The following is a 25,191-nucleotide window of genomic DNA, read 5'->3' on the forward strand; positions in this document are numbered from 1 at the left end:
GGCGGGGCGCGGGGCCGGCGCGCCTGTTGTGGGAGCGCTGCTAGGATACGGGCGCCGGCAGGAGCGGCCGGAGGGGTAACGGCAGCCCTGGGCGGCGGCGGCGGGGGGGCGCGGAGAAAGAGGGTCGGTGGCCGGGAGCGGGGCGGTAGGGTGGGGAGGGGGCCGGGGCGCAGCGGGACCGCCGGCGGCCGCCCTGTCCTGGCGTCTGCGGGCCGGTCGGACGCCTTCCGCAGCCGGTTCTCTCGGTTGCGCGGGAAGCTTTCGAAGGCCTCACGGGAAGACGCCTCCGCAAAGCCTCGCGCTCGGCTCGTAGAGCTGCCCCACGCCTCTGGGGGTGAAGCTTCGTCCGTGGCGCCTGCGGCCCGCCCGCGGAGCGCGGTGCGGTGCGGCGGGAGGGAGGGAGCCGCGCGGCGGCGGTGGGCGGATGGACCCGGCCGTCAGGGAGCGGCTCTTCGCAGCAGGGAGCCGCCGAGGTGAGGGGATGTCGGACGGCTGCGAAATTTTGCCCGTCTTTAAAAATAAGTAGACTAAAAATCGCACTTTAAACACGAAAACTGCTTGATCTTAAACTTTTTTGTTTCTAAATATATAGCAAACGTATTCTTTCTCTGAATGCTTTAAACGTACTTCTTAGCTATGAGAAGAAGTAACTGCTATAGTGTTCTTAATTTAACCTAGTTTTCTTTCAGTCAGGTTTACTTCATATAAAAGCTTTAAGGACGGAATCTCGAATTTCTCTGTCAACAGAAAGAGTACTGTTGAGTTCAGGGAACTGTGAATCAGGCCTTCAGAGCAGTTCACTTTCTTGAGTGCTAGCATGAGTGATTTTAAATTGCAAGAGAGGTGTTAATGCTTCATCTTACAGCTGTGGCTGACTTTGAACAACATTTGCTCGACATTATTTTCCTTAAACATTCATAATTTACGTCTGTAAAGGAGAAACAAGATGCCATGTAGTTGATTTGAAATAACACGATCATGTCTGTCAGTCTACCTTAAAGCATAAATTATGATACATTCTTTTTTCCTTTTTTATTTCAGATGTTCAGGCTTTGAAGAATGCTTATGAGTTGATCAAATCAGCCAGTCAAGGAAAATCTGCACTTGACTCCTCAGATAACTTCAGCACCGACTTATATGTTTTATGTGCTGAACAAGCATTTCAGGTTTGTAATTTAGGCAGTTTATCTGCATTGAATAAAAACATTTATATGACATATTGTATTTACAGTTGTTAAAGTTACTACTTAAAAATATTCCCAGAAGTACCTGTGAAAAATATTACATTCTTCTGTTTTTGGAGAGCAATTGTTTAAACTTGCATTTTCAGTTAAAACTTGGCCTCTAAGTTATCACTTCTTTATCACAAACTGTGGTTTGTGAAGTTTGTAATTAGACCAAAATATGCAAGGTGTACCATAGTAATACAAAATAGTTTGCAATGCCTGTTTTTTCTTGTTACGGAAAAGTAACATTAGCAATTTGGTTATGACTGAAGAAAATGTGTTTGTGAACAGTCCCTACTGGGTAGAAGAAGAGAAGGTGACATTCTAACGATGAAAGATTGCTGCTAATTGAGCGGACTTCTATAAAATGTGGTAGAGGTTCTTAATTTTGAAGTATTTTTTAATTTTCAATCCATGGGTACAAGCTATTGGATTTCAAGCAGATGGAGTTTCTAATAAAACAATTTATTTTTTCCAAGCTGCAAGCCAATCAAATTCTATCTGTTGTCTGAAAATTGAGGTGCAGCACTGACATCCATACAAAATCCTGTGGGCTAACATCCGTCCTTTTAAAAAAAAGTCTGCTAAGAATTTTGCGTTTATGTTAACAATTCTGTTAATGGCTATTAAAAAAGGAAACATTTTTTGTATACTGTAAGAGGTTCTATGACTGAGTGACTCAGTAGCTTTGTTAAATAAAGGAACTATTTTTCTATACATTTGGAATGATAAAAGCCTAGCTTTAAATTTTAATAAATCTTAGTGGGTTTGTACCAGATCTGATGTGCAGCTTTATGGAATATTGTTTGCCTGCTGGTATGCAGTTAGATGTTACACTTTGAGTAGGCATGCATTTTTAAAACCTAACAATTCTTAATTAAAATTACATTTTTTACCTATTAAAATGCTTTTTTTGGTCTTAGCTGGGACATCTGGAAATGAGCAGTGACTGTCTACAGATGTATTTTAAAGGAAGATTTCCCATGAACCAGTTTCTTGGCAGAGCATATTTGTGCCAAGGCCAGTTGCACACTCCACTCTCTACGGATAATTTGGTGAGAAATTATGAAGGTTGCATTATATTAAGCCAATTTTTAAGAGTATTTCTTCCTAGGTTTTTATGTATTGCTTTCAGTCATTTACAATACACAAGGGCTGTGGGAAAAATAAAAGGAAAATATATTAATGGGTCGTTTGGGAGTAAACAAAACTTACCAGCTGAATATTGCAAATACTTTGGGGGGGGGAAAAGAAGAATGCTTGTAAAATTTTTCAGGCGGTTGATTGTTTAAAGTCAACCTTTTTTCACTTTTTACATCAATATGATACTTTCAGACCAAATTTAGCTGTAACTGGTAAAACAATTACCAGTTTTATTCAGGATCACACTAAGCATTTCACAGCATCGTAGGAAATGGAGGACTAAAGGGGCCCTCAGAGAGGTTGTACAATTCATTTCTCTTTTGTGGCAATGCGCTTCCACCATGATCAGTAACCTTTCCATCTAGTACTTTGGATGTGGCTTTTTGAAATGAGAGATGAAGGTTTCTGGTAGCAACTCAGCAGCATACTTCTGCTTCTAAAAGCTTCTGTGTTACTATTCGCTGGTACCATGCCCGTACATGATGAGAAGTTTTTATGTCCTGCTGAATTTGAAATGAAGTGGGATCTGTTTTCTGTCTTCAGTATTTCACTTGTCCTCGTGCTGTGGTCAGCCAGCTTTGACAATTTGTCAATGATATCTGACCCCCTAAACAGATGTTTGTGTTATTTGTGTTCACAAATTTCCCTGACAGATGTTGCTGTTTCTTTGAATAATGTGTTTGAATTAACTTTCAAGCTAGAATCTTTTCCCTATTATGGTATCTGTACTTCCTCTGCCTTCTCTGTGCAGAACAACTGATTAGTGGTCCCTTTAAAACTTTGTACACATTTGAAAAGTATTTTCTAATGTCCAGTTAGCCTTTTATGTTTCTAAATTAAACAAACTATTCTGTGATGTTTTCTAAATCTCAGCCGAATTTTGCTGTTTTCTTCTTGGCTCTTGCTAGCTTCTTAGAAGTTAAGAACCGTCCCAGTATGTGCAATCCTAACTTGGTTCCCTTGTGCTTTGTGTTGTTATGTGCTTTTAAGATATGCTTTGTATCAGTCGTAGTTTTTTCACTCTTGTGTTCCTAGATCGTTTATGAAAATAGGAGTGACACAACATCTCATGCTGTATGACTAGTAATCATCATTCACTTAGAAAAGATCAATTTGTCCTTATTTTGTTGCCATCCTAAGGAATCCTTGTTAGCTGATTTAAGATGCTTATGTTCTTAAGGGCCAAGTGCAACTTTCCTATTTTAGTATCTAATACCTCTCAGGCTCTTAATCCTGGTTTTCTCTTTGTCTAGGTAGTTCCCACTCATTGCTCAGTAGCTGCCTTATGCCAGTCCCAGAGTCCAGTAAATCAGTCCCAATTCTCTTGGAGTTTTCAGTTATTCTGTTCTGTCTCACTGTAGAGAGCCCTCTGATGTCATCCCCTTCCTGCCCATCCGCTTCCACCTCCGCTTTGCCATTTCCACTCCATCTTTCTCTTACGCTTTCAAAAATCCCTTTTTATGATCCCATCCATCTTCTTTACACCCTCCCTTCGGGTATTTTGTACATACTGAGGAGATTCCCCCTGAGCCTTCTTCTCCAGGCTAAACTCCAGTCCCAGCTCTCTCAGCCTTTCCTCACACGAGAGGTGCTCCAGTGCCTTCATCATCTTTGTGGCCCTTTGTTGGACTCTCTCCAGTCTGTCCATGTCTCTCTTGTACTGGGGAGCCCAGAACTGGGCACAGTACTCCAGGTGTGGCCTCACCAGCGCTTAGTAGAGGGGAAGGATCACCTCCCTCGACCTGCTGGCAACGATCCTCCTAAGGCAGCCCAGGACACCGTTAGCTGCCTTTGCGGCAAGGGCATGCTGCTGGCTCGTGCTCAACTTGGTGTCTACCAAGCCCCCCCGGTCCTCTGAAAAGTTGCTTGCCAGCTGCTTTAATGATAAAAAGAGCATGCCTGACACCATTCAGTTGACAAATTCTTGTTGGAGCTTTTTTGAAGAAAATAATACCTCAAGTTTTTTAATGAGACAAACCAGATTGTTTTTTTCCCTAGCTTTGCTCTTGGACATTTCTGAGCTTTCTTTGCTGAAAGCTTAAAAAGTATGCAGCTTTTCAGTTTTGGAAAATTTCAGTCCTGATAATTAAAGTTTGGCAGAAATGAAAGAAACTGAAAATATAGTCTTAAAATTTGAAATCAGGAAAACATAGTAATAGGCAATGCTACCAATTTTTAGTTACTCTGTTTCTATGGCAGCAACTTATTATGGCAGCATGTTTTATTTGAGATTGGTCTGAAAATAAAAATTATAAGATGTGAACATATTGAAATTGGAAAATAATATACTGATTTATAAAAATCATATTCAAATTGCATTAACAATTTTTTTTTTATTCTGTTCTAGGAAGAGTTTGAAAAGTTTGTGCTGTTTTTCATGAAGGCAATAGATTTTGCCACCCATGATCGAAGGTAGGCCCTACTGTTAGGATTAACTCTTTAAATCTCAGGTAATGTTCCTGAGTTAGGTTTTCATAGTTGTTTGTCTCAGATTTTCGCTAACTAGTCTGGAATGGTGTTGTTTGGGGTTTTTTTGCTTTTGTGGATTTTCCTTCCATTTTGTTCCTGCACTTCTGTAACTGCTGTGCATGCTGCAACAATATAAGAATACCAAACAGTCTTAAATAGACAGGGTGAATCAGCCTGTTTAAGGCTGGTAGATATCTCTGAGCGTTTCTTCCCATTTTATATTTATGCTCTGTAGAAGGAAAGCACCATGTTACCTTATTTTAAGTGGTTAATTACTGGGTAGAGTGTAGCTGCAAGAGTTACCATGTTCTTCTTGTGCTGTACTTGTGTTCTGGGTTTTTAGTCAGGATTGGTTCTTATCTAAACACATAGGAAAAGTTCCAATTTTTGCTTTTTAGAAGTGTCTTAAAATACTCCATCTGTAATTTTATGTTTATCTAAGTCTATGAAATACTAAATTCTTGATTCTTGTTTTTCAGATACTATTTTTTGATATATAATGCCTCAGTTCTTTATTGGCAACTTGTGAGGCCATATCTTAAGCCTGGATTCCGCTATTGTCTTATTCCCAGCCTTTCTCGGATTGTTAAAGCGTTAAACAAAACTGAAGAGCAAGACCATGAATGGAGAGCCGAACTCATGATGTAAGTTTAATTGTATTTTTTCTTATGGGCATTCTGTAGTTCTCTTGTACATGTGGCTGCCACCTGAGGTAGTCTTTAATAATGTATATTTCATTGGTAACATTTTAGATACATGTATTGTGGAAAGCCTAATTCATAATTTTTAATGACATGTAAATATACACTTAACATAAAAGGCACTTCATTTTAATATTTACTTTGAGGTTAAAATTTTAGTGGCAGAGGCAGTTAGGCCCTAGGTCCAATCTGAAGTATATCACAGTCATTTTGAACGTAGTGTTTGAGTCATTGCTTATGTGCAGTCCTTTTAAGTGAGGAGAAAGACAAACTCCTGTTTTCTTTAAGAACTATTTTCTTCAGGTAAAGAAACATAACCTTGAAATAGATAAGCAAAGATCTCTTCTGTCCTCTGATCCCTGAAAAGAAAGGAACAGCCTGGTAACGTTGTGACAACGTATTCAGGATACCTTCTAATTTTCTCCTTCTTCATTATGAAGATTTTATATATATTGACCTAAGTTATCTTTCTTACTATTTTTTTCCTCTTGTTAACCCATAACTGTATGTTGAAATGAAACTATATGAAAAAATCAGTGAGCAAAAGAAGTATTTGTATTGCAAATACAGCAATTAACAATACAGAGGTGAGTTGTCATCAGTAGTGATGTGGTTTTTGTATGTCAGTCACATGCTTTAATGTACAATTTGGTACTGTATGGTTCTTATCAATGTAATTAGTTTAGATCAAGCTTTTTCCTTTCTAATTAGTATTATATCCAGTTTTATTCAGTATGAAATTAAAGGCTGTCCCTGCTAATTTGGATATACTGCTTGGCCTAATGTTTCAAAGCATAAATGAAATAGGTCTTCTTTTAACCAGTCCTATGCAAAGTAAGAGCCCAAAAGTTATGAAAAGGAGAATAACTTGCATAGACAAGGCTATTAAGATTTAAATCAACAGGTTTTCTTTCTGGGAATTAACGAAGGGAAGTAGATTGTTATTTGAGAGTTAAACCTCCCAGCAAGGTGAATTCACAGAAGATCTTTAAGTTATTGTGCAAAAAATTTAGAATTAAAAGTCTAATAATTTTTAGGGAAGAGATTAGTAATCTACGGTTGGATAAAAATGCCTTCCACATTTATGTCTGTCGTAACTGAAATTTGTCAACCAATTTCATGTTTTATTTAGGAAATATATAGGTTTTTCTGCATACATACTGTTCAGAAGTGTGTATAGTGTAATTTACACTGAATTAAATAATTAATTCTAGTCAGAATCTTTAGCAATTGCTATTTCACTGAAGACAATTAATGGCTGAAGTAATATGTTGTAGTTATTTTCCCCATTTCAAGGATGTTGTTATTAAGCAGGACTGAAAATCCTTATTGCTTGTATAAGGAAATGAAGAACGCAACCTGATTAAATATAATTTTAAAAGATAGGTACAAATACAGAGTTTTTAAATAGACATGTATGTTGTTACTTTCTGCTATAGCGGCTGGGTTTTAGGTGACTGAATAAATTAATACTTTTTGATAAGTTGCCTTTAAATACAGTTTTCCATAATGAGAATAGCAGAAAGGTACATATTAACGTATTACACAGTATGCTTAAATAATTATCAGTGTATCTATTGAAAATATCCTTGTTTGTTTGAGCTATGTACGAGTGGTCTCAATCTGACTTCCCATTGCATGTTGAACAGTGTATATATGATGACACCGGCACCCTTATTTTTCAGACCTCATCAGTGGTTCAGATGGTAGTATTTAAATATTTTTGTGTTTAAATATGGTCACTTCTGCTAAGAAAAAATATGTGTGAAGGAGGTTTTTTCAGAGTAAAGGGTTTTAGCAAAATAGTCCAGGAAACTGTTTTCCTAGGAAGTATGGGATCCTAGTTAAAAGATTAGTTTTCCTTTAATTTTTTTAGAATGTGAGAGCCTTTGACAATGGAGGTTGACTAAATTGCTTGAGTTAACAGTCCTGGGTTATAACAAAGCATACATTTTCTCAGTGAGCAGCCCCTGATACTGCCATCTTCACAGAATAGCTGAGGTTGGAAGGGACCTCTCCAAGATCACCTAGTCCAACTCTCCTGCTCAAGCATCTTGGTACAATATAGTTGATAGTTGTTGAGAGCAGCGTGTCATTTTTTTATGGAGTGGCTACATACATTTAAGGCTGATACTGGCTTCTTTTGAGGGTATAAATGTATAAATTATGTGTGTGCCCAGATTATTGTATCATTTTAATTAATGTAACTGCAAGGCTTACATGATTAGTTCCATGACTTAGATTAGAAGTGAAGCTGTGCTATGGAAATTTAGATCAATGGTAAATAAGATGTATAAGGCATATGCTAATATAATCTGCTCAATGTCTCTGACAGCTGTTCACTAACAAGAAGAAATGTTGTTATTACAAGTTCAGGCCAAAATAAGGTCCTAATGTTACTTTTGTTTAAATATAGTTGTAGGTTTACAGATCTGGTATTCAGAGTTAGACCTTTTGACAGTTTCACTTGGTTTTTGAATCATAGAATCATTTAGGTTGGAAAAGACCTTTTAAGATCTAGTCCAACCATTAACCTAGCACTGCCAAGTCCACCACTAAACTATGCCCCCAAGTGCCACATCTACACGTCTTTTAAATACCTCCAGGGACGGTGACTCACCCACTTCCCCGGGCAGCCTGTTCCAGTGCTTGACAACCCTTTTGGTGAAGACATATTTCCTAATATCCAGTCTAAACCTCTCCTGGCACAACTTGAGGCCGTTTCCTCTTGTCCTATCACTTGTTACTTGGGAGAAGAGACCGACCCCACCTCTCTACAGCCTCCTTTCAGGCAGTTGTAGAGAGCGATGAGGTCTCCCCTCAGCCTCCTTTTCTCCAGGCTCAACAACCCCAGGTCCCTCAGCCGCTCCCCATCAGCCTTGTGCTCCAGACCCTTCCCCAGCTCCGTTGCCCTTCTCTGCACACGCTCCAGCCCCTCAATGTCTCTCTTGTCGTGAGGGGCCAAAACTGAACACAGCATTCGAGGTGCGGCCTCACCAGTGCTGAGTGTAGGGATACGATCTCTTCCCTAGTCCTGCTGGCCACGCTATTTCTGTTTTGTATGTTAAGTTTTTCTAAAATCTAAAGAACGAATTTTAAAGCATCTGAACTGGTAGTATCTGATTTGCAATCTCTGATTACAGTTCATATTTTACTGAGATACAAATTTTAAGAGAAAGGGCTATCTATTAGATAATTTCAAGTCTTTGCTAGTGAGAACAGATGTTTCTGGATTGAGCAGCACATGTAGGCTAAGATATTGTCGTGCTTTAACCCCAGCCGGCAGCTAAGCACCACACAGCCGCTCGCTCACTTCCCCCCGCAGCGGGATGAGGGAAGAGACTTGGAAGGGTAAAAGTGAGAAAACTTGTGGGTTGAGATAAGAACAGTTTAATAATTGAAATATAATATAATAATGATCATAATTTGTAATGAAAAGGAAAATAACAGAGAGAAATAAAAACCAAGACAGACAAGTGATGCAAATGGAAACAACTGCTTACCACCGACTGATGCTCAGCCAGTCCCCAAGCAGTGGCCCCCCCACCAACCTCCCCCCCAGTTTTGTTGCTGAGCATGACGCCATATGGTGTGGGATATCCCTTTGGGCAGTTGGGGTCAGCTGTCCCAGCTGTGTCCCCTCCCAGCTCCTTGTGCACCCCCAGCCTGCTCGCCGGCAGGGCGGCGTGAGGAGCAGGACAGCCCCTGGTGCTGTGTCAGCACTGCTCAGCGATAGCCAACACACCCTGTGTCACCAACACTGTCTCCAGCACAAATCCAAAACATAGCCCCATACCAGCTACTATGAAGGAAATTAACTCTACCCCAGCCAAAACCAGCACAGATATTCGTAAGTCTATGGCCACTAAGGAAAAGTAATGTTAGAAAGCAACCTAGTCAACACGCAGACAGATTTATTGTGTCTTCAGTATTTAATTTCAGTGAAAGAAACAACAAATAATATCCAAAACCTCAGTAAAAATAACTCACAAGAAAAATAATGTTGGTTGAGCAGAAAATTATTGTTAATGGGAAGCTTTGAGACTTAGAATACACAGTGGAACTGAACCAAGGGTAAAGGTATCTATTTTCACAAGCTATTCCAAGTTTAAGACAAGTTCATTCTACAGGTACTATGTTGCTTCAAAAAAAACCCCTGACAGATGACGTCTGGAATAATCCTGGCAGATGATATCTAGAGATATAGCTTATACTTTGGGATTGCAAGGCAATTCAGGTGGGAAGGGACCTCATGAAATGGGTAATCCAATGTCATGCTCAAAGCTGGGTCAACTGTGGGGTCAGGCTCAGGACTTTATCCAGTCAGGTCTGGAACCAGTTGAGGATGGAGACTGCACAACCTCTCTGAGCTGCAGCAACTCTGCTTGACTGTCCTTGTGGGGAGAAAGTTTTTCTTTATTACCATGCTGAACCTCTCTCGTTTCAATGCACACCCATTGTCAGTTGTCTTCCTGCCATGCACCTTAGTAAAGAGCCTGGGTCCATCTTCTCAGTGACCTGCCTCCCTGTAGGCACCTGCCTCCGTGATCTACTGTCTGTGCTCCTGGTAATACAGATCTGCCTTTGGTTCCAGAGCACACTGCTGGCTGGTGTTCAGTTGGCTGTCCACCAGGACCCCCAGGTCCTTTTCAGTAGGTCTGCTTTACTGAATTTTTTGAATGCTTTCACCAGGCACAAGGCCTGGGAGACCTTTCTGGTGAAGACTGAGGCAAAGGCAGCATCGAGTCTCAGCTCTCATATTCTAATTTAAAGATTATAAGGAATAAAGAAAGTTAGAAAATAGATATTTTTATATATCCTGGTTTCGGCTGGGATAGGGTTAACTTTCTTCCTAGTAGCTGGTATAGTGCTGTGTCTTAGATTTAGGATGAGAATAATGTTGATAACACGCTGATGTTTTAGTTGTTGCTGAGCAGTGCTTATACTAAGTCAAGGACTTTTTCAGCTCCCCATGCTCTGCCAGGCACACAAGAAGCTGGGAGGAGGCACAGCCAGGACAGCTGACCCACACTGACCAAAGGGCTATTCCATACCATGTGGCGTCATGCTCAGTATAGAAACTGGGGGGAGTTGGCCGAGCAGTAGTGACCGCTGCTCGGGGACTGGCTGGGCGTCAGTCAGCGGGTGGTGAGTGGTTGCATCACTTGTTTTTTTTCCCCGGATTTTGTTCCTCTCTCTTGTTGTTTTCCTTCTCTTTACAATTTATTATTACTTTTTTTTCTTTTTTTCCTTCTTCCCAATTATTAAACTGTTCTTATCTCAACCCACGAGTTTTCTCACTTTTGCTCTTCTGATTCTCTCCCCCATCCCACCAGGGGGGAGGGTGAGCGAGCGGCTGTGTGGTGCTTAGTTGCTGACTGAAGCTAAACTACGACATTATAATACCTGGTTCTGTTAGTAAATTAATTTGTCGTTGGTAATTTTACTTTTAGAACTGAACTGAATGTTTTTTTTCCTAAGCAAGATTAAAATGGAAGTAAAAAAACCCTCCACAATCAACCGAGTGCACTATTGGTACTATTATACACATCTGCATTATTACCAATTATTTGGTAATAATTGGTAATAAATGGTGTATCAATACCAATGTATTACCATTGTTACATTTCCTGCGTAAAGCTGGAGCATAAACCTTGAGATATCTCTAGTGAGAGAAACAGTTTTATGTGCAAAATGAAGGGTGTCCATGTAATTTTTCAAGGTCAGACAACCTTTTCTCAGAGATGTTTTGGTCTGCTATTCTACAGACCGTTTCCAGTTCCTGTTACACTTCTGCCACAGTTTTTTCCTTTCTCTTTGTGAGTTTTTCTATTTCTTTGGTCTATGACTGATGGCTTATTGCTATACAGCATTTTCTTTATAAGATGAAACTGGAGGGAAATAAAAAATTAAGTAACAAAACATTCCAAAGGGTATGCTAAAGGTTATCTAGAATTCCATGCATGCAGTTTTGTTCTACCAAACATACTCTTGCTGAGGTGTTGATGAGAACTAACAAGTGCACACAATGTGTTTGCATTATGGAACTAATGGTATCATTTTTTTTCTTACATATGTATTTATTTTTTGAATAATTTCTATTATTGTTGTTGTTGTTAAATTATTTCCTTGAATCACAGGCTCTTTTTCAGTTAAATCAGATAAAGTACTGAAAATCCAGTAGGTATGTTGCAGTTCCCAACATGGATAGTTTTCTTTTGCTAGATGGCTTTGAAATCCTAGCCTTTCCAGTAGTTAAGGGAGAATCTTAGAACACATCTCACAGAAATGTTTTTCTCGTACAACTTTAAATAATTAATTGTTTTAATTCCAGGTATCCTGTTGAGAAAAGTTTTCACAAAAATCTCCTTTTCCAAGATTATTTTTGTGATCAGCAATAAATGTATGTTAACAGCTGTGTATCTGCAGAAGAAACAAAGACGTAGAAGTTAGAGGATCTCTTTCGTGTCGAGTCAATGCTTTATAGCACTAATCGCTTGTACTGCATTTAGGAGTGGTACCTTGAATATAAAGAGTCTCTTGAAAAAATATAAATAAGAATTATTTCAGAAAGCAGTAATAAATATTTAATACAAATATTTGTTTGATCTGCAGAAATTTACTTGAGTGCTTCCTCGATGCTTCAAAACTGAAAGAAGCAAAAGAGTTTTCATCTACTGCAGCAATCTTCATAAAGGAAAATGTTCCAGATAAATACTCTCAAATATTTTCTCTAATGGTAATGCTGTAAAATATTTTAAACTCCCAGTAAGACAGGAGCTTTCTCTACATTTCATAAGATCATAGTTATAATTGTTAAATGTGTTGTTTCCTTCATTTAAATTTTGTGAGCTACCAAACAATACAGTAGATATGCAGAGATTTTTACAACTTGTCTATTTTTGATACTATAAGCTAAAGAGCTCCCTACTGCTCCGTGTTATTTTAATACAACATAATATCATTGGGATAACTTGCTAATCCTAAAAATTCTGTTTGGGAGTAATTACTATTAAGACAGAAGGTGCAGTGGGTGCAACTTAACCTGCCTTATGCCATTGAGCATATTTAGCATCTGTTGACTTTTCTCATGCTGATAAATACTTAAATGACCCACTAGAACCCTATAAATAGTTCTGGGAATTGGAGCATATGACAATAGTTCGCATTTCTTGCATGCCCTTAAATTGGGAAATAAGAGGGTGAAGACGAATGTGGCAAAAGCAGGAATAGGCAAATAAAACTTGGAAGTTGCATGCAGTCATATTCTCTTTCATTCTGCTACACTGTCTGTTGTCTTTTTTTGTCCACTTCCAATCATTGCATTTCAAGAGTGTATGTTTATAATATAAAGTTCTCTAACATTTGAATTAAGAGAACCAATATACAACCTTCCAGAGGTGTGATATTAATGAAGCAATAACATTTAGGCAAGGTCAAAATGACTTTTGTATTTTTTGGAGGCTGTGTTGAGCAAAGCTATTGGACAGTGGCCTTAAACAGAAGAATAAAGTAGTTCTAAACTTGTACTTGGGCTATGTGTCTCAGCAGGGCTACAGAAGTATGATCCATACTATTGAGAGCTTTACTAACAGCATACTTAGTCCTGCAAAACTTATTGTTCCAGTACAGCTTAAGTAATCAGTATTGATTGCTATGGGCAGTCAGTGTGAGAGAGTCAGAAGAAATTATGTGCACACGTTTAATGTTAAATTGAAGTAACTACAGTTTAATATAATTTCTTCATACTTTTTGTTATATATAATTTATAGTTACAGCTAAATTTGAATAGGGCTCATTTCTCGTAGCTGGATGAGGTGATTTCAGAATGAGTGCTATCAGAAGGTGTTATTAAAATGCATTAATTAGAATTCTAACTCAGATGTTAGTTCCATATTTAGATTTCTGCTGATGCTTCTGATCCTCACTATGTGAAGATTAGTATAGCTCTACTAGGTGATCTTTGTGGTATCTATGCAGAACAATATAGATTATCGTAGTAGCCTCACTACCCTTGAAGTCCATGAAAAAGCCTACAGTCAACATACCTGTTTTATTTTAGCCCTGTTGAGTGTCTGTCCTTTGTTTGCTTGTTTAGTCAATTAATAATTAAATTGTTATTTTATAGGTATATCACAAACTAATGGATATTTCCCAGGTAGAGAAGGAAATAGAAAATTCCATCCATTTTTCAATTATTTATAAAATGCAGATGTTAAAGTTGTAAGTATTAAAATGTATCCTTCCACTTGTACTTTGATGCTTGTAGATTACAGGTTCTGGTATCCCACATGTCAGTAGAAGAATCTACTGCAAAGATTAGTTTCTTAAAAGGAAAACTATAATGACAGTTTGGGTAGTAACTGTCAGGCCTGTCTAGAGAACAGCCTCAGCTAAAAAGTGAGATAGTTCTTTGGGAATGTAGGGAATAGTGTTGTACGGATATCCTCAGGTGAAAGAATTCAACGAGATTGAAAGACATTTTTGTATCCAACAGATTGCGGTTCAGTACACAAGTCGTGTATAAGAGAATAAAGATGAAGGGGGTAAATCACACCTAAAATATAATGCATGAATCACAAGGATGGGAAGCATAATACTTTTTAAACTTTTTCATTTTTAAAGGCATAAAAAAATTTTGAAAATCAGACTCCATAACAAAAATCTAGTTTCTTTTTCAATGTCTCAACACTTCCCCATTTTAAAAGTATTAATTCTTTTCTTAGTAACAGTGGATTAATGTATGTTGACATTATAGGAGAGGAGTTTTGCACACCATTTTTCTTTGCTTCTGGAATAAAATTTACTTTACCGTCTGAAATATTAATTGTTATGGTGGAATGTTCTTTGTGCTTCTCCAAGTAACTGGCTGTCTCCAAGTAACTTACTTGGCATACTGAAGTAGGTTTTGTTGGCTTGCTTTTTAAATTTTTTTTCTTTGATATTTCAAAATCTAGGTATCGCACTGATGCATTGGACTAAGAGCCATCCATTCTAAAGTTAGGAGAGTTATTTCAGATTTTTAATGCAATAATATTTCTTGTGAAAAATGATTATCAATTCCTAATATGTTGCAGGCAGTGGGACACAAAAGAATTTCCAAGTGACGCCACCGCAAATCTGAATTCTGTATACGTACTTTTGAAACAATACGATGTACCTCCAGCATCAGTTCTCAGTGTGAAGTGAGTTCTACTTGTCATAGGCCTGTGAAAGTTGATGCTGAAGCTGATCCTGCTTCTACTGAAGTCTGTCAAAATTCCAATTGACCTTGAAGAGAGTGAACTTGTACTTAGTTACAATAGTTTGTGTTGCATTAACGCTTAGGTTATCTTAAAAAAAGACAAAGGTCCTGTTAGGCTTTATTAAAGAACCCAAGATTAAATATGTTCTTCCATAAAGCTGTTTGTATAATGTGATTAAATCTTTCCATAACCCTTTCTTGTTGATAAAATGAGATTTTTAAAGGTCTTAGAATTGACAAGTGCTTTTCAGACTTTAGTTCATTTTTACCTTTTCTTGGGGCCATTCCCAATTCTTCAGCATAATTTTGAAATGCAGACTAAACTGAACTCTCTATTCCAGTAGTAATATCACAGCTGTTACATGTGGAAGTAATACTACATTTTTACTTGTTAAGGTCAATCTTCTTTGATGATGTTTGGGTATCTCATTACTTCTCCTATTCCAGACAGAACACTATGCTCATTCAGTTATTTATGGAGATCCACACATTTAGAACACAGTCTCCTACTGTGTGTGTTCTGTGTTCTTAGTTCCTAAATAATTGACCAATGGATTTGACTGTTTTGTGTGCCAGTTGACTGCATTGTATTTACACAAATACCTGCAATCTTCGTTTGCTATTTCACCATCCTTGTGCTGCATACATTTTATTCTGTATTTTTTATGTTCTTCAGGAACAGTTTGTGCAAGACTACAGTAGAAGAATACTAATTATTTTCCATAACAGATTAACTTTTGTATTTTTCATGTAGCCAACTTTAATTTTTTTCCTTTTTCCTTGTTAACTGTGAGCATTACTAGTATAATCATGTGTCCTCTAATATTCAGATGACTTCAAGGTTTTTAGATATATTGCACAAAGTTACTTTCGTATAGTGTTTTTCTAATTCCATAAAAGAGCAATATCAGATCCTCTGAAGTGACGTTTTTCTATTTTTGAAGGATTCCTTTGATTTTGGAATTAGCTCGTTTTTCTATGAAAGTGAACTGCATTAAGCTTGCATATGATTGTATACTTGATTTGAAGAGAGCTGGGATTACTGTAAGTATTACTATTAATTACAGTTGATTTTTTTTGTTGTTTTTACACTACCCTCCCCCCCCTTGTGATTGTACTTTAAAAAAAATACTGATGGTTCTGGGATCTTCTGTCCATCTCTATTGTTTATATATTCATTAATATAAATAATTACTTGGATAAGTGATCTATTCCTAAACTAGAGAGAAGATGTAAGGTCAGAAGGTAGGGTTTAGATAGGATAGGGTAATTAGCAGTGCAGTTAGTTTTGGCAAGTAAATGTTAACTGTAAATTTTTGCCTATGTTTTTTAACTGTTATCTGTGGAAGAGTTTGACTGGAAGTTAAATGCTGCCTGCAGGTTTTGAAGATTTAACCAGTTTACCCATTGAGGTTGTAATTGGTCACCAAGGTATAAGCGCTAAAAGCAGTTAATGTTGCATATGTTCACTTTAGTCTTGATGAGTACAATATCAACCTTGCAGAACAGCATATGAATTCTAATTTTGATGAGGAGAAAACAGAGCATTTGTGTGGAGCATGATTAGGGGACTGATGGAAGGAAGAGTTCAAAAAAAGCTTGCCAAAAAAAAAGGCCTAAAGTTGTTACTTCTTCTGGAAGATAGGACTTGAGCAGTATAGTGCTGTCATTGGAGCAAGAAATCCAGAGACGTTGTGCCACAAACTGCACTCCCTAATCCTCTCCTTTGTGTGGATCTTTTCTGATAGTGTTTGTTCCTATACATTTCTCAGTTTCCTTGAGTAGGAATGATTAATTTCCCAGGAAACTACTATTTGGTTTGTTATTTACTAACATTTAATAATTTTTACTCTTCTGTAGTATTTTTGTTGTAATGTTACTGTAGGGGTATTCTTAGATTAAAATGTTGTGTGGTCTCCCTAATAACTGGTCTTTCAATGTGTGTGCCCTTTTTGATTCTTAGACAGCTGGCTCTGAGATTTGGTTTTTCTGTTCCTTCCCTGTTGTCGTGGTTTAACCCCAGCCGACATCTAAGCACCACACAACCACTCACTCACTACCCCCCCGGTGGGATGAGGGAGAGAATTGGAAGGGTAAAAGTGAGAAAACTTGTGGGTTGAGATAAAAACAGTTTAATAATTAAAAATATTATTATTATTATTATTATTATTATTATTATTATTATTATTATTATTATTATTATATTGTAAGGAAAAGAGGAGGAAAAAAAATAACAGAGAGAAAAATGAAACCCAAGAAAAGATAAGCGATGCAAATGAAAACAATCACTTACCGCCAACTGACCGATGCCCAGCCAGTCCCCAAGCAGCGGCCTCCCCACTAACCTTCCCCCCCAGTTTTGTTGCTGAGCATGACGCCATATGGTGTGGGATATCCCTTTGGGCAGTTGGGGTCAGCTGTCCCAGCTGTGTCCCCTCCCAGCTCCTTGTGCACCCCCAGCCTGCTCGCCGGCGGGGCGGCGTGAGGAGCAGGACAGCCCCTGGTGCTGTGTCAGCACTGCTCAGCGATAGCCAACACACCCTGTGTCACCAACACTGTCTCCAGCACAAATCCAAAACATAGCCCCATACCAGCTACTATGAAGGAAATTAACTCTACCCCAGCCAAAACAAGTACACCCATTGAGAAACAGAACTGTTCATCACTGTATTCAGAAAATCAGTATGTTTTCCAGATACAGAAATGTATGAAAAAGTGCCTGGTTGTGTTCTGATCCCCATGAGTAAGTTCTTAGTTATCTGAAATGTGCGTGTAAGGAAATACAAGTGGCAAATACTGCCAAACAAATTTCAAAACTTATTTCCAAATTTCTATTATAATGAACCTACTTTGAGTTACTTGTAATGTAAATTCTACTTATCCTCACTGAAATTTTTTTATTCCAGGTGACTGCTTCAGGCCCATTTTTTGTGAAAATTTCCCACAACTCTCAAATCATACACAATTCCATAGCATTCCACTGGAAGATGTGTTTAAACCCCCTAGATCAAAGATTCACAAGGATTTAGTTCGAGTATTTGTATAGACAGTAATAGCAAGTATCCCTTCTGCGGCAGCAGTAGAGAAGCCTTGCTTCTATTTCAACCTTCTGTTCTCCCTTAGAGTTAGTGGGTGTTTAAGTGACCATCTTCAGAGTGCCCGGCATCATTTTGACAGTGACCTCTTCAAGGTAGAGCGAGAGAAATCTATATTAAGTTTCAGGTCCTTGGCTTTTGCCAAATACTGACAGATTTCTCAGCCATAACATGAATTCCATCTCTCTATGTATTTGTCATTACATGATAGTGGCAGTTCTACATTCATCTGAGTTTTTCAAGATCTCATCTGTTTTCCAGTCATGGGGATGTTAAATTAACAAAGGTCATGCTGAGTGATTTGATAATAGTTCATAATGAATGATGAACGGAGATGCTGTTTGGCTTTCCCTACTGCACCGTATGAAACCAAATACAAAGTGTCTTAGATGATCCATACATATAATTTGTATGATTTAATAGCCAGATCTTTCCTGAGGTGTTAAAGATCTAACCTCTTTTTTCACTTAAAAGTTGCACTACCCATAAAGATGAATCCTTTCTGTCTTGACTAGCTCTCGTTTATTCCAAGCGTGTACCTTTTTAATAACATTAGTGAGCAAGAATCTGCTAGAACTGAAATCAAATTACAGTATAGGAAAAATCAGGTGTACACTGGTTTTCTTATTGTGAAGTCTGGCAATGAACAATTTTAAAAATACTGGTGAAGTTATTTTGCAGCTTCGGCTTAGTAAGAAGGGACTGCTGTTCAAACAACAAATTCTACTCCCTTTTTATTGTTTCAGTTAATTAGCTAGTATAGTGGGATTCTCAGTAAGAAAGTACAGTGCCCTATTAGTGTAATTGCATGGGTTTAATCTTCATTGTGTTTCTTTTTAATTATTAAAATTAGCATTTTGTATATTAATACTTCATAGGAGCAAGGGAAACTTATTGAAATAGAATGCCTGGAATGTGAATATGAAATAAAAAAAATTGGCACTAAACTTCTGACTTATACCAAAGGAGTCATCGAGGTATGTTCTTTAACATTAACTTTGAGAGAAAAGTAAAAGTTTTAATTTGTTAAACGTGGAAAATTGCCTTGGACTTGTGTGTCTCTTTATTACATTATACTGATCAGAAATTCTTTTAAACTTTATATTCTTTCTGATTGGGCTGCCAAGAAGAAAACAGGGAAAAATAAACAACAGTTGTATATTCTTCCCTTAAGTCTTCTGTCTGACTATAAAGGTTCATAATATATTACTTTCCAAGAGTACAGATGGCAGCATTGAGGCATGCAAAGGCAACACTCTTGTTTCCGTATTTTACATTTATGGGAGGTGTTTTCATAGAATATCTCGAGTTGGAAGGGACCCATAAGGATCATCAAGTCCAACTGAACTGTTATTGCATGTTATGGGTGATCTCATACAAATTCTTATCTCAGAGAAATGCAGATTATTCGTGATAAATTGTCACACTGGGAAGGATTTTCTTAGGTTTCTATAGTCAGTTGACTCAGTTATAATTCAGACCATGAAAGTAGAAACCTAAGTTGTCAATATTATCAATGGGGTTAGATAGATGCCTACATTGAGCAATTTATAACAGCTATTAGAGGCACCTAAAGTTCCTAAAATGGGAAGTATGAATGTGCTTCATGGAAATCAATAGTGTTAGTGCATAAACTTACTCCTATCTACGACTGTTCTCATTTTGGGGTTCAGAAATTCCATTCACCTTTTGAAAAAAAATTTTCATGAATTCCTCATAATATGAAACACTACTAGTACTGCTTAAATAAAAATTAGGATATTTAGATATTTGGGTATTTGTAAATATTCCTACCACAGTGTATGCAGTTGGAGAGGTTTTTTTGTTTGATTTTTTTTCTTTTTCTTTTTTTTTTTAATCGCATAACCTCTAAAAAGAACTTAATAGTTAGCAAGTGTCTGTTACTGTAGGTAAGGATTTGCTTTTAGATTTAATAGGAACCAAGTTTAATTGACAGTATGGCAAATCCCATTCATAATATTTCTTTTTTTTGTCTCCTACACTACATTTGTAGCTTAGTATTAAAAAAAAAAAAAGAAGCTAAGCCTTCTGAATTCACAAATATTTCACAATTATCAATTTCTATTTATTATAAGAAAGGGGAATAGCTGACAGGCTTCTGCCTGAAATACGTAGTAGCAGCATGGAGTACCTAAAAGAAATACTCCTTAGTTGTCAATGCCTTTTAAAAAAAAAAGTTTTTATTAAAAAATTATTTAAAAAAAAAAATTAAAAAAAAAAAATGTTTCTGAAGTCTGCTGGCTGAGGGACTGCTTTCTATTGGAAACAGCCCTAAGATTAAAATTTGGAGAAACATGTAAGAAGTTGTATTCATTGAATGCAATATATGCTAATTACTTTTTCATTTGTACAGGCTCAGCTGGAATTGATAAAAAATCTTGAGTTAACCTTAAAACATGCAGTTCAGTTGGGAGATCCCAATGTGATTCAGGTGGTTTGTACAACCCAATGGAATCTGTGCTTACCACTACTACAGCACAATTTGCATCAACATGTGCGAAAGCCGTTGATATCAGTTGCTGATGTCCTTGAAGAGATTGACAGGTAACTTTCTATGCTGTGTACTTTTTTATTTGGTACTTTGAAAGGTCTAGTGACTCAGCATCAAACTCATTTAAATGCTCAAGCTCTATGATGTTAAGTGTCTTTGAAAATTTTCCACTAGCTTGTAATAAATTAACATCTGCGTATTGCATACATTTCCTTGTTAATCATTTAAATATAGGTTCCTTTCAGGCAAAATGTCACACTGTTTAATGGCCTATAGCAGATACCGGAATTTGTTGGGAACTGAAAAATACTGTAGTTAATCAAAATTATGTGAGAAAATTCCAAAGCTGCAGTATGAGTAAATGTGTTGGAAGGTGGTTTAGATTCTTGTATTAACATCACTTTTGTTGGTTAAAAACATACAATTAAAAAAAAGTACTTTTAAAAAACATCATGGCTTCTGTATTACGTATCAAATAAGACACTTCTTGCAAGGTACAATTTTTGTATCTTCGGTGATACTTCTTTTTAATTGAAAAACCTACTGTATGAGGAAAATCTATCATTTTTTTAGATGCATTCTTCTGTTTGCTATTATGCTGTACTTAACCTTAAGCACCTAAATAGCTTCACCTTTTTCGTTAATTTGAGTGGAATGAGTAAACCTGAGTACGTGGTACTTAGTTCAGTTTGGACCTATACGTAGGCTGACTACTAAGAACAAAGGTCATAACTTTTGTAGTAGAGCTAGTTACAATCGACATAGTCTGTCATTTGAGCAGAACAGTAGGTGGTTTCTGATAAAAGTATTACAGAGGAAGGTGAGGAATATATTTTCAGTGTTTTTAAAAGTTTATTTTTTAGTTGCATGAAGAGGAAACAGAAACCTGAAGAAGCAGATACGTGTATAAAAACACTATATTGTATTACTATACTGTTATTCAAACATTTCTTATGCTTTCCATATAAAGAGTGCAATATCAGCATATGTGACTTTGATATTTATACTAAGTTTTCTCTAAAAGGTTTCAGGTTAGGTTTTTGGGGGTTAGGGTTTTGGCTTTTGTTATCCGTATATTCCTAACAATCCAGTAGGCTCAACCTCCCCTCTGAGGTGGTACTGTCGCTAGAGATTGAATAAAGTCACTTGTCCCTATTAATTTGCCTATATTCATTTTTGTTTTGATTGTAGCATTAATTATAACTCCTTTGGTCAGCTGTAAAAGGGCGACACTTGCTCAGTCAGGTTAGCTCTAATGTGGACATACATTAGTTCTTTGGCATGACATTTGATAGCCTTGAAAACCTTCCTTCTGTTTTATTTTTCATAACATTGCTTTCATTTATCTGATTTTTTGTTTTTCTTCCTGGAAATAATCTAAAGGAGCATGTAGAGCTCACAGCTGTCATGCAGCTTCCTGGGGTGGGTGGTGGATAGGGAGCATAGTGTACCTGAGGCTGGAGAACATGCAGTCTTCACTGAAAACACGCTGACTTCATAGAGTGGTTTGAGCTACGTCTGGGCAAAGACACTGCCTACAGCGAGTGTGTATGCCTATGGTGAGCCAAATCTTTGAAAGTGGTGAGCTAGTACAATCAGGGTTAGATTTTTAGAAGTATTAGCTTCTACTTAAATGTTACAAACAGAGACTGGGAGTTAATAAATACTTTCGAAAATCTGTTCACTTGAGTTGCATACCTAAGTGGTAACTTCAGTGTGGTACTGAAAAAGAGTTCTGCTAATACACAAAGATCAGTTAGTCTACAAGATGTGTTGCTTCTTCATGGCTGTGTTTTCTCATGCAGGGCTAATGGAAGTAAAATGCAGTTAAATTTTCTAAGTCATTTCATTAAAAAGGCATGATAGTGAAAATGAAAGAGACAAGTAAGTTAAAAAGGGAATATCTATTTTCATACTGGAGTCACTTTTAATAACTGAGTTTCACTTTGGGGTAATTTTTAGGTCTAAGAATTTTAGTTTGCCTCATTTTAACAGTCCACATTTAAATTTGTATTCCTTAGCATGTTGATTTTGTTGCGTTGCCAAGTTCATATGGAAATAGCTCGTATTGAAGAAGATGGGGATAGAATAGAGGCTGCTGTGGAACATTTGCAAAAAGCTATACATCTAAACAACAGTGGGCAGTATCAAGAACATCTAAGATTGACTTTTAACCGTCTTCGTTTATGCACTATGCTGTATAAGTCACCTGAGCGTCTAGAGGATCAGGCGGTAATGATGATTGAACAGGTAATCATGAAGAATAAGGTCACTAGCTGAAATAGGTTTGCTTATTAAATTCTGGCAGAGGAAAGCCAGATGTTTAGTGGAACTGCATGTGAGTAGAGTCAGCATCAGCTTGCTTTCAGCAAATTGGCATTGGTTGGTTGCCTTGAAAAACTCTCTTAATTCTCTCTGTGGTGGTCATGCTGCTTCACACTCTGAAGATTGCGATAGAAGATTTTTTCCAGTTATGTTCAAAGCTTATTTCTTGGGGGTGAGGGGGAGAAGTTATCCATTAGTAAAAATATAATCCAAAAATAAGCCTATTCATAATTGTCAACAATTAAGATTTCATTGCATGGAACAGTGTTTTGATTAATGAGGGGGGCAGTGGCCAAATAGCTCAACATCCTAGCTGGCTTTAAGATAAATCAGTATTATGTCACACTTACAAATGACGCTAAATAATATGATCTAAAGTCACAGTGTAGTCATTGTCAAGAGTTATTGCATCTAATTCTGTTGTGGTGCCTCAGCACCTGAACTAAAATCATATTGGCAACTGATTGTTAGTTGGCTAAAAGAAATTTTAGCTATACACTGTTTTGGGATATTCACAGAAATTAAGATGTGTTCACTGAACCTAAAATCAATACTGGAAAGCTGCTGGTGAGTTGATATGTCTATTGTTAAGACAAAGAAAAGTGAAGATTTTTTGTCTAGTTTTAATGCTTTTCCATGCAAGCTTACTCTGTTTAAATGTTATTTTAAAAAAAGCACTTACACTTCCTCTGACTTTGGCTAATTCTGAGGGGACTAGGAATTTTTTATATTTTGTAGCAATTCCTAGTTATTGCACAATGGATATGTTATTGTTGTTTTATAAATAAATACTGTTCTTTAAGAATGTATAACATAATGACAGGTTATACACTGAGGAATATACTGTAAAGATCCATGAGGAGCATGAACAGTACTTTGTATTCAGTTATCTTTGATGTATTCCTGTCAAGATCAACCAAAGTTCTACAGTCACTTTCAACAACAACAATACTGCAGAATCATGTGTAAGATATATGAAGATACACAATTCCTGTAGGTATTTTTTTGTTAGTACCAAGTTCTATGATCTGCATTCTGTTATGTTTAGTAAATAAGATATATAAATAGGAATATAATAAAAATGAACCTTATAACAATTAGTTCTTTTCTTTATGTAGGCTAAAAGGGGAAAGCAGGATAATGTGAGGAAAAAGACATCCCTTCTGGTAAATGCAGGTCTTGCACTAGCTCCTGATTCGTTTCAAATAGTCCTTGACAGTGAAAATGAAGCTAAAGGTAATGTATGTATGTGTGACTAAAAGTTATTACCCTTGACTTTGACTGCTTTGCGCAGTCTTAAAGGTTGGACATAACATTTAGTGGCAACATGTAGAGGATATTGCACTACAGGTGAAGTGACAGTTTTGCTGAATTCTGTGGCAAAGCTCCTATCGATTTCATTAGGGACCTAAGATTTATATTGTGATACTGGAAGAGGAAATGTTATTGTTTTCCCCTCTGAATTAATCAGAATCTTATTGTTGTGCTGTAGTGTGCTGTAAGTTGTGCTGTAATTTTATTTTTATGATGTGCAACTTCTGAATGTTCTTACCCAACGTCAGTTTTAAGTGGTATTTTCAGAAGTTTCACCCCATAATATTTGTGTTAATTACATACAATATTGGGTATTCGTTCTATATTGTAATTGTCTTTCTATTCTAAAATCTCACTTTTGAGAGATTGAGTTTTGCACAGAGATTTAGGCATGGTTTCATTATTTACTTTCTAAAACATGGTTCATAAATAGGCATGTTCCTTGTGCCACAAATGGCTTCGGTTTGTGACTATACAGCCTGTCGTTGAAGAAGAGTGGACAGGGAACAGATTTTCCAGATTGCTTGAACTGTTTTATCTTATCTTGGCAATAAAGCAAGTGTGTGACTAATTTAACTAACTTTCTGAGTAGTCCCAGTGTACTCCCAGGGTAGAGGTTATGCTGGAGGAAGGGAATGCTACAGGAGTCCTGTAGCTTCCAAAGCAGTCTGTTCGTGCCATGGAAGGCCATGCAGTTCTCTTATGCCATCTATTCAGCCAGGTCAAAATGTTCACCTTGCATATTCCCATTGCAAACTTGATCAACCAATGACTTACAAGTAAGAGTGTTATTTACAGAGTCAACAATCCCACTTCATGCAGTATGTTTAAGTATGTGAAAATTATTTTGTTGGAAAACACTTTCATACATGATTTAAGGTGATGTAATCCATTGTATTTGTGCAATTAAGAGAATTAAAAGCATGCATGCATTTCTACTTGCTCTTGAATTTTAAGTCAACAACTGTAAAATTATATCCAAACCTCCTCAGAATAAATCTTACTACACATTAGCCTTCCAAAACAAGCCATTGTGAGATTGTCACGATATTACAATTATTACAATACTTTCTATCTGTTTGACACGGTGTTTTGTAAAATTTTGTTTTGAAAGATTTAGTTGTTCCTGAGGCTGTCATCCAAAGAATGAGTTTTTTGCTTT

At 37.1% G+C, this 25,191-nt stretch overlaps 1 protein-coding gene across 17 annotated transcripts in view; it reads left to right on the top strand.

The window, feature by feature from the left end:
- Positions 1-25: 25 nt before the first annotated feature.
- Positions 26-25,191, top strand: part of CFAP46 (cilia and flagella associated protein 46) — an 89,392-nt gene continuing 64,226 nt past the window's right edge. For 9 of the 17 annotated variants that reach the window (XM_075504253.1, XM_075504254.1, XM_075504255.1 and 6 more), the window contains exons 1-13: positions 132-473; positions 1,042-1,166; positions 2,150-2,281; positions 4,717-4,781; positions 5,318-5,482; positions 12,155-12,278; positions 13,668-13,762; positions 14,617-14,724; positions 15,728-15,827; positions 18,757-18,855; positions 20,253-20,443; positions 22,412-22,640; positions 23,834-23,951. In XM_075504253.1, the coding sequence (XP_075360368.1) occupies positions 425-473; positions 1,042-1,166; positions 2,150-2,281; positions 4,717-4,781; positions 5,318-5,482; positions 12,155-12,278; positions 13,668-13,762; positions 14,617-14,724; positions 15,728-15,827; positions 18,757-18,855; positions 20,253-20,443; positions 22,412-22,640; positions 23,834-23,951 (1,600 nt within the window). In that variant the 5' untranslated portion in view covers positions 132-424. Of the gene's footprint in view, positions 76-128; positions 474-1,041; positions 1,167-2,149; positions 2,282-4,716; positions 4,782-5,317; positions 5,483-12,154; positions 12,279-13,667; positions 13,763-14,616; positions 14,725-15,727; positions 15,828-18,756; positions 18,856-20,252; positions 20,444-22,411; positions 22,641-23,833; positions 23,952-25,191 lie in introns of those variants that run through there. The other 8 variants (XR_012776092.1, XR_012776093.1, XM_075504260.1 and 5 more) reach the window with 4 other exon arrangements.

This window comes from Mycteria americana, chromosome 6 (assembly GCF_035582795.1).
Source record: "Mycteria americana isolate JAX WOST 10 ecotype Jacksonville Zoo and Gardens chromosome 6, USCA_MyAme_1.0, whole genome shotgun sequence".
Taxonomy (NCBI): Eukaryota; Metazoa; Chordata; class Aves; order Ciconiiformes; family Ciconiidae; genus Mycteria; species Mycteria americana.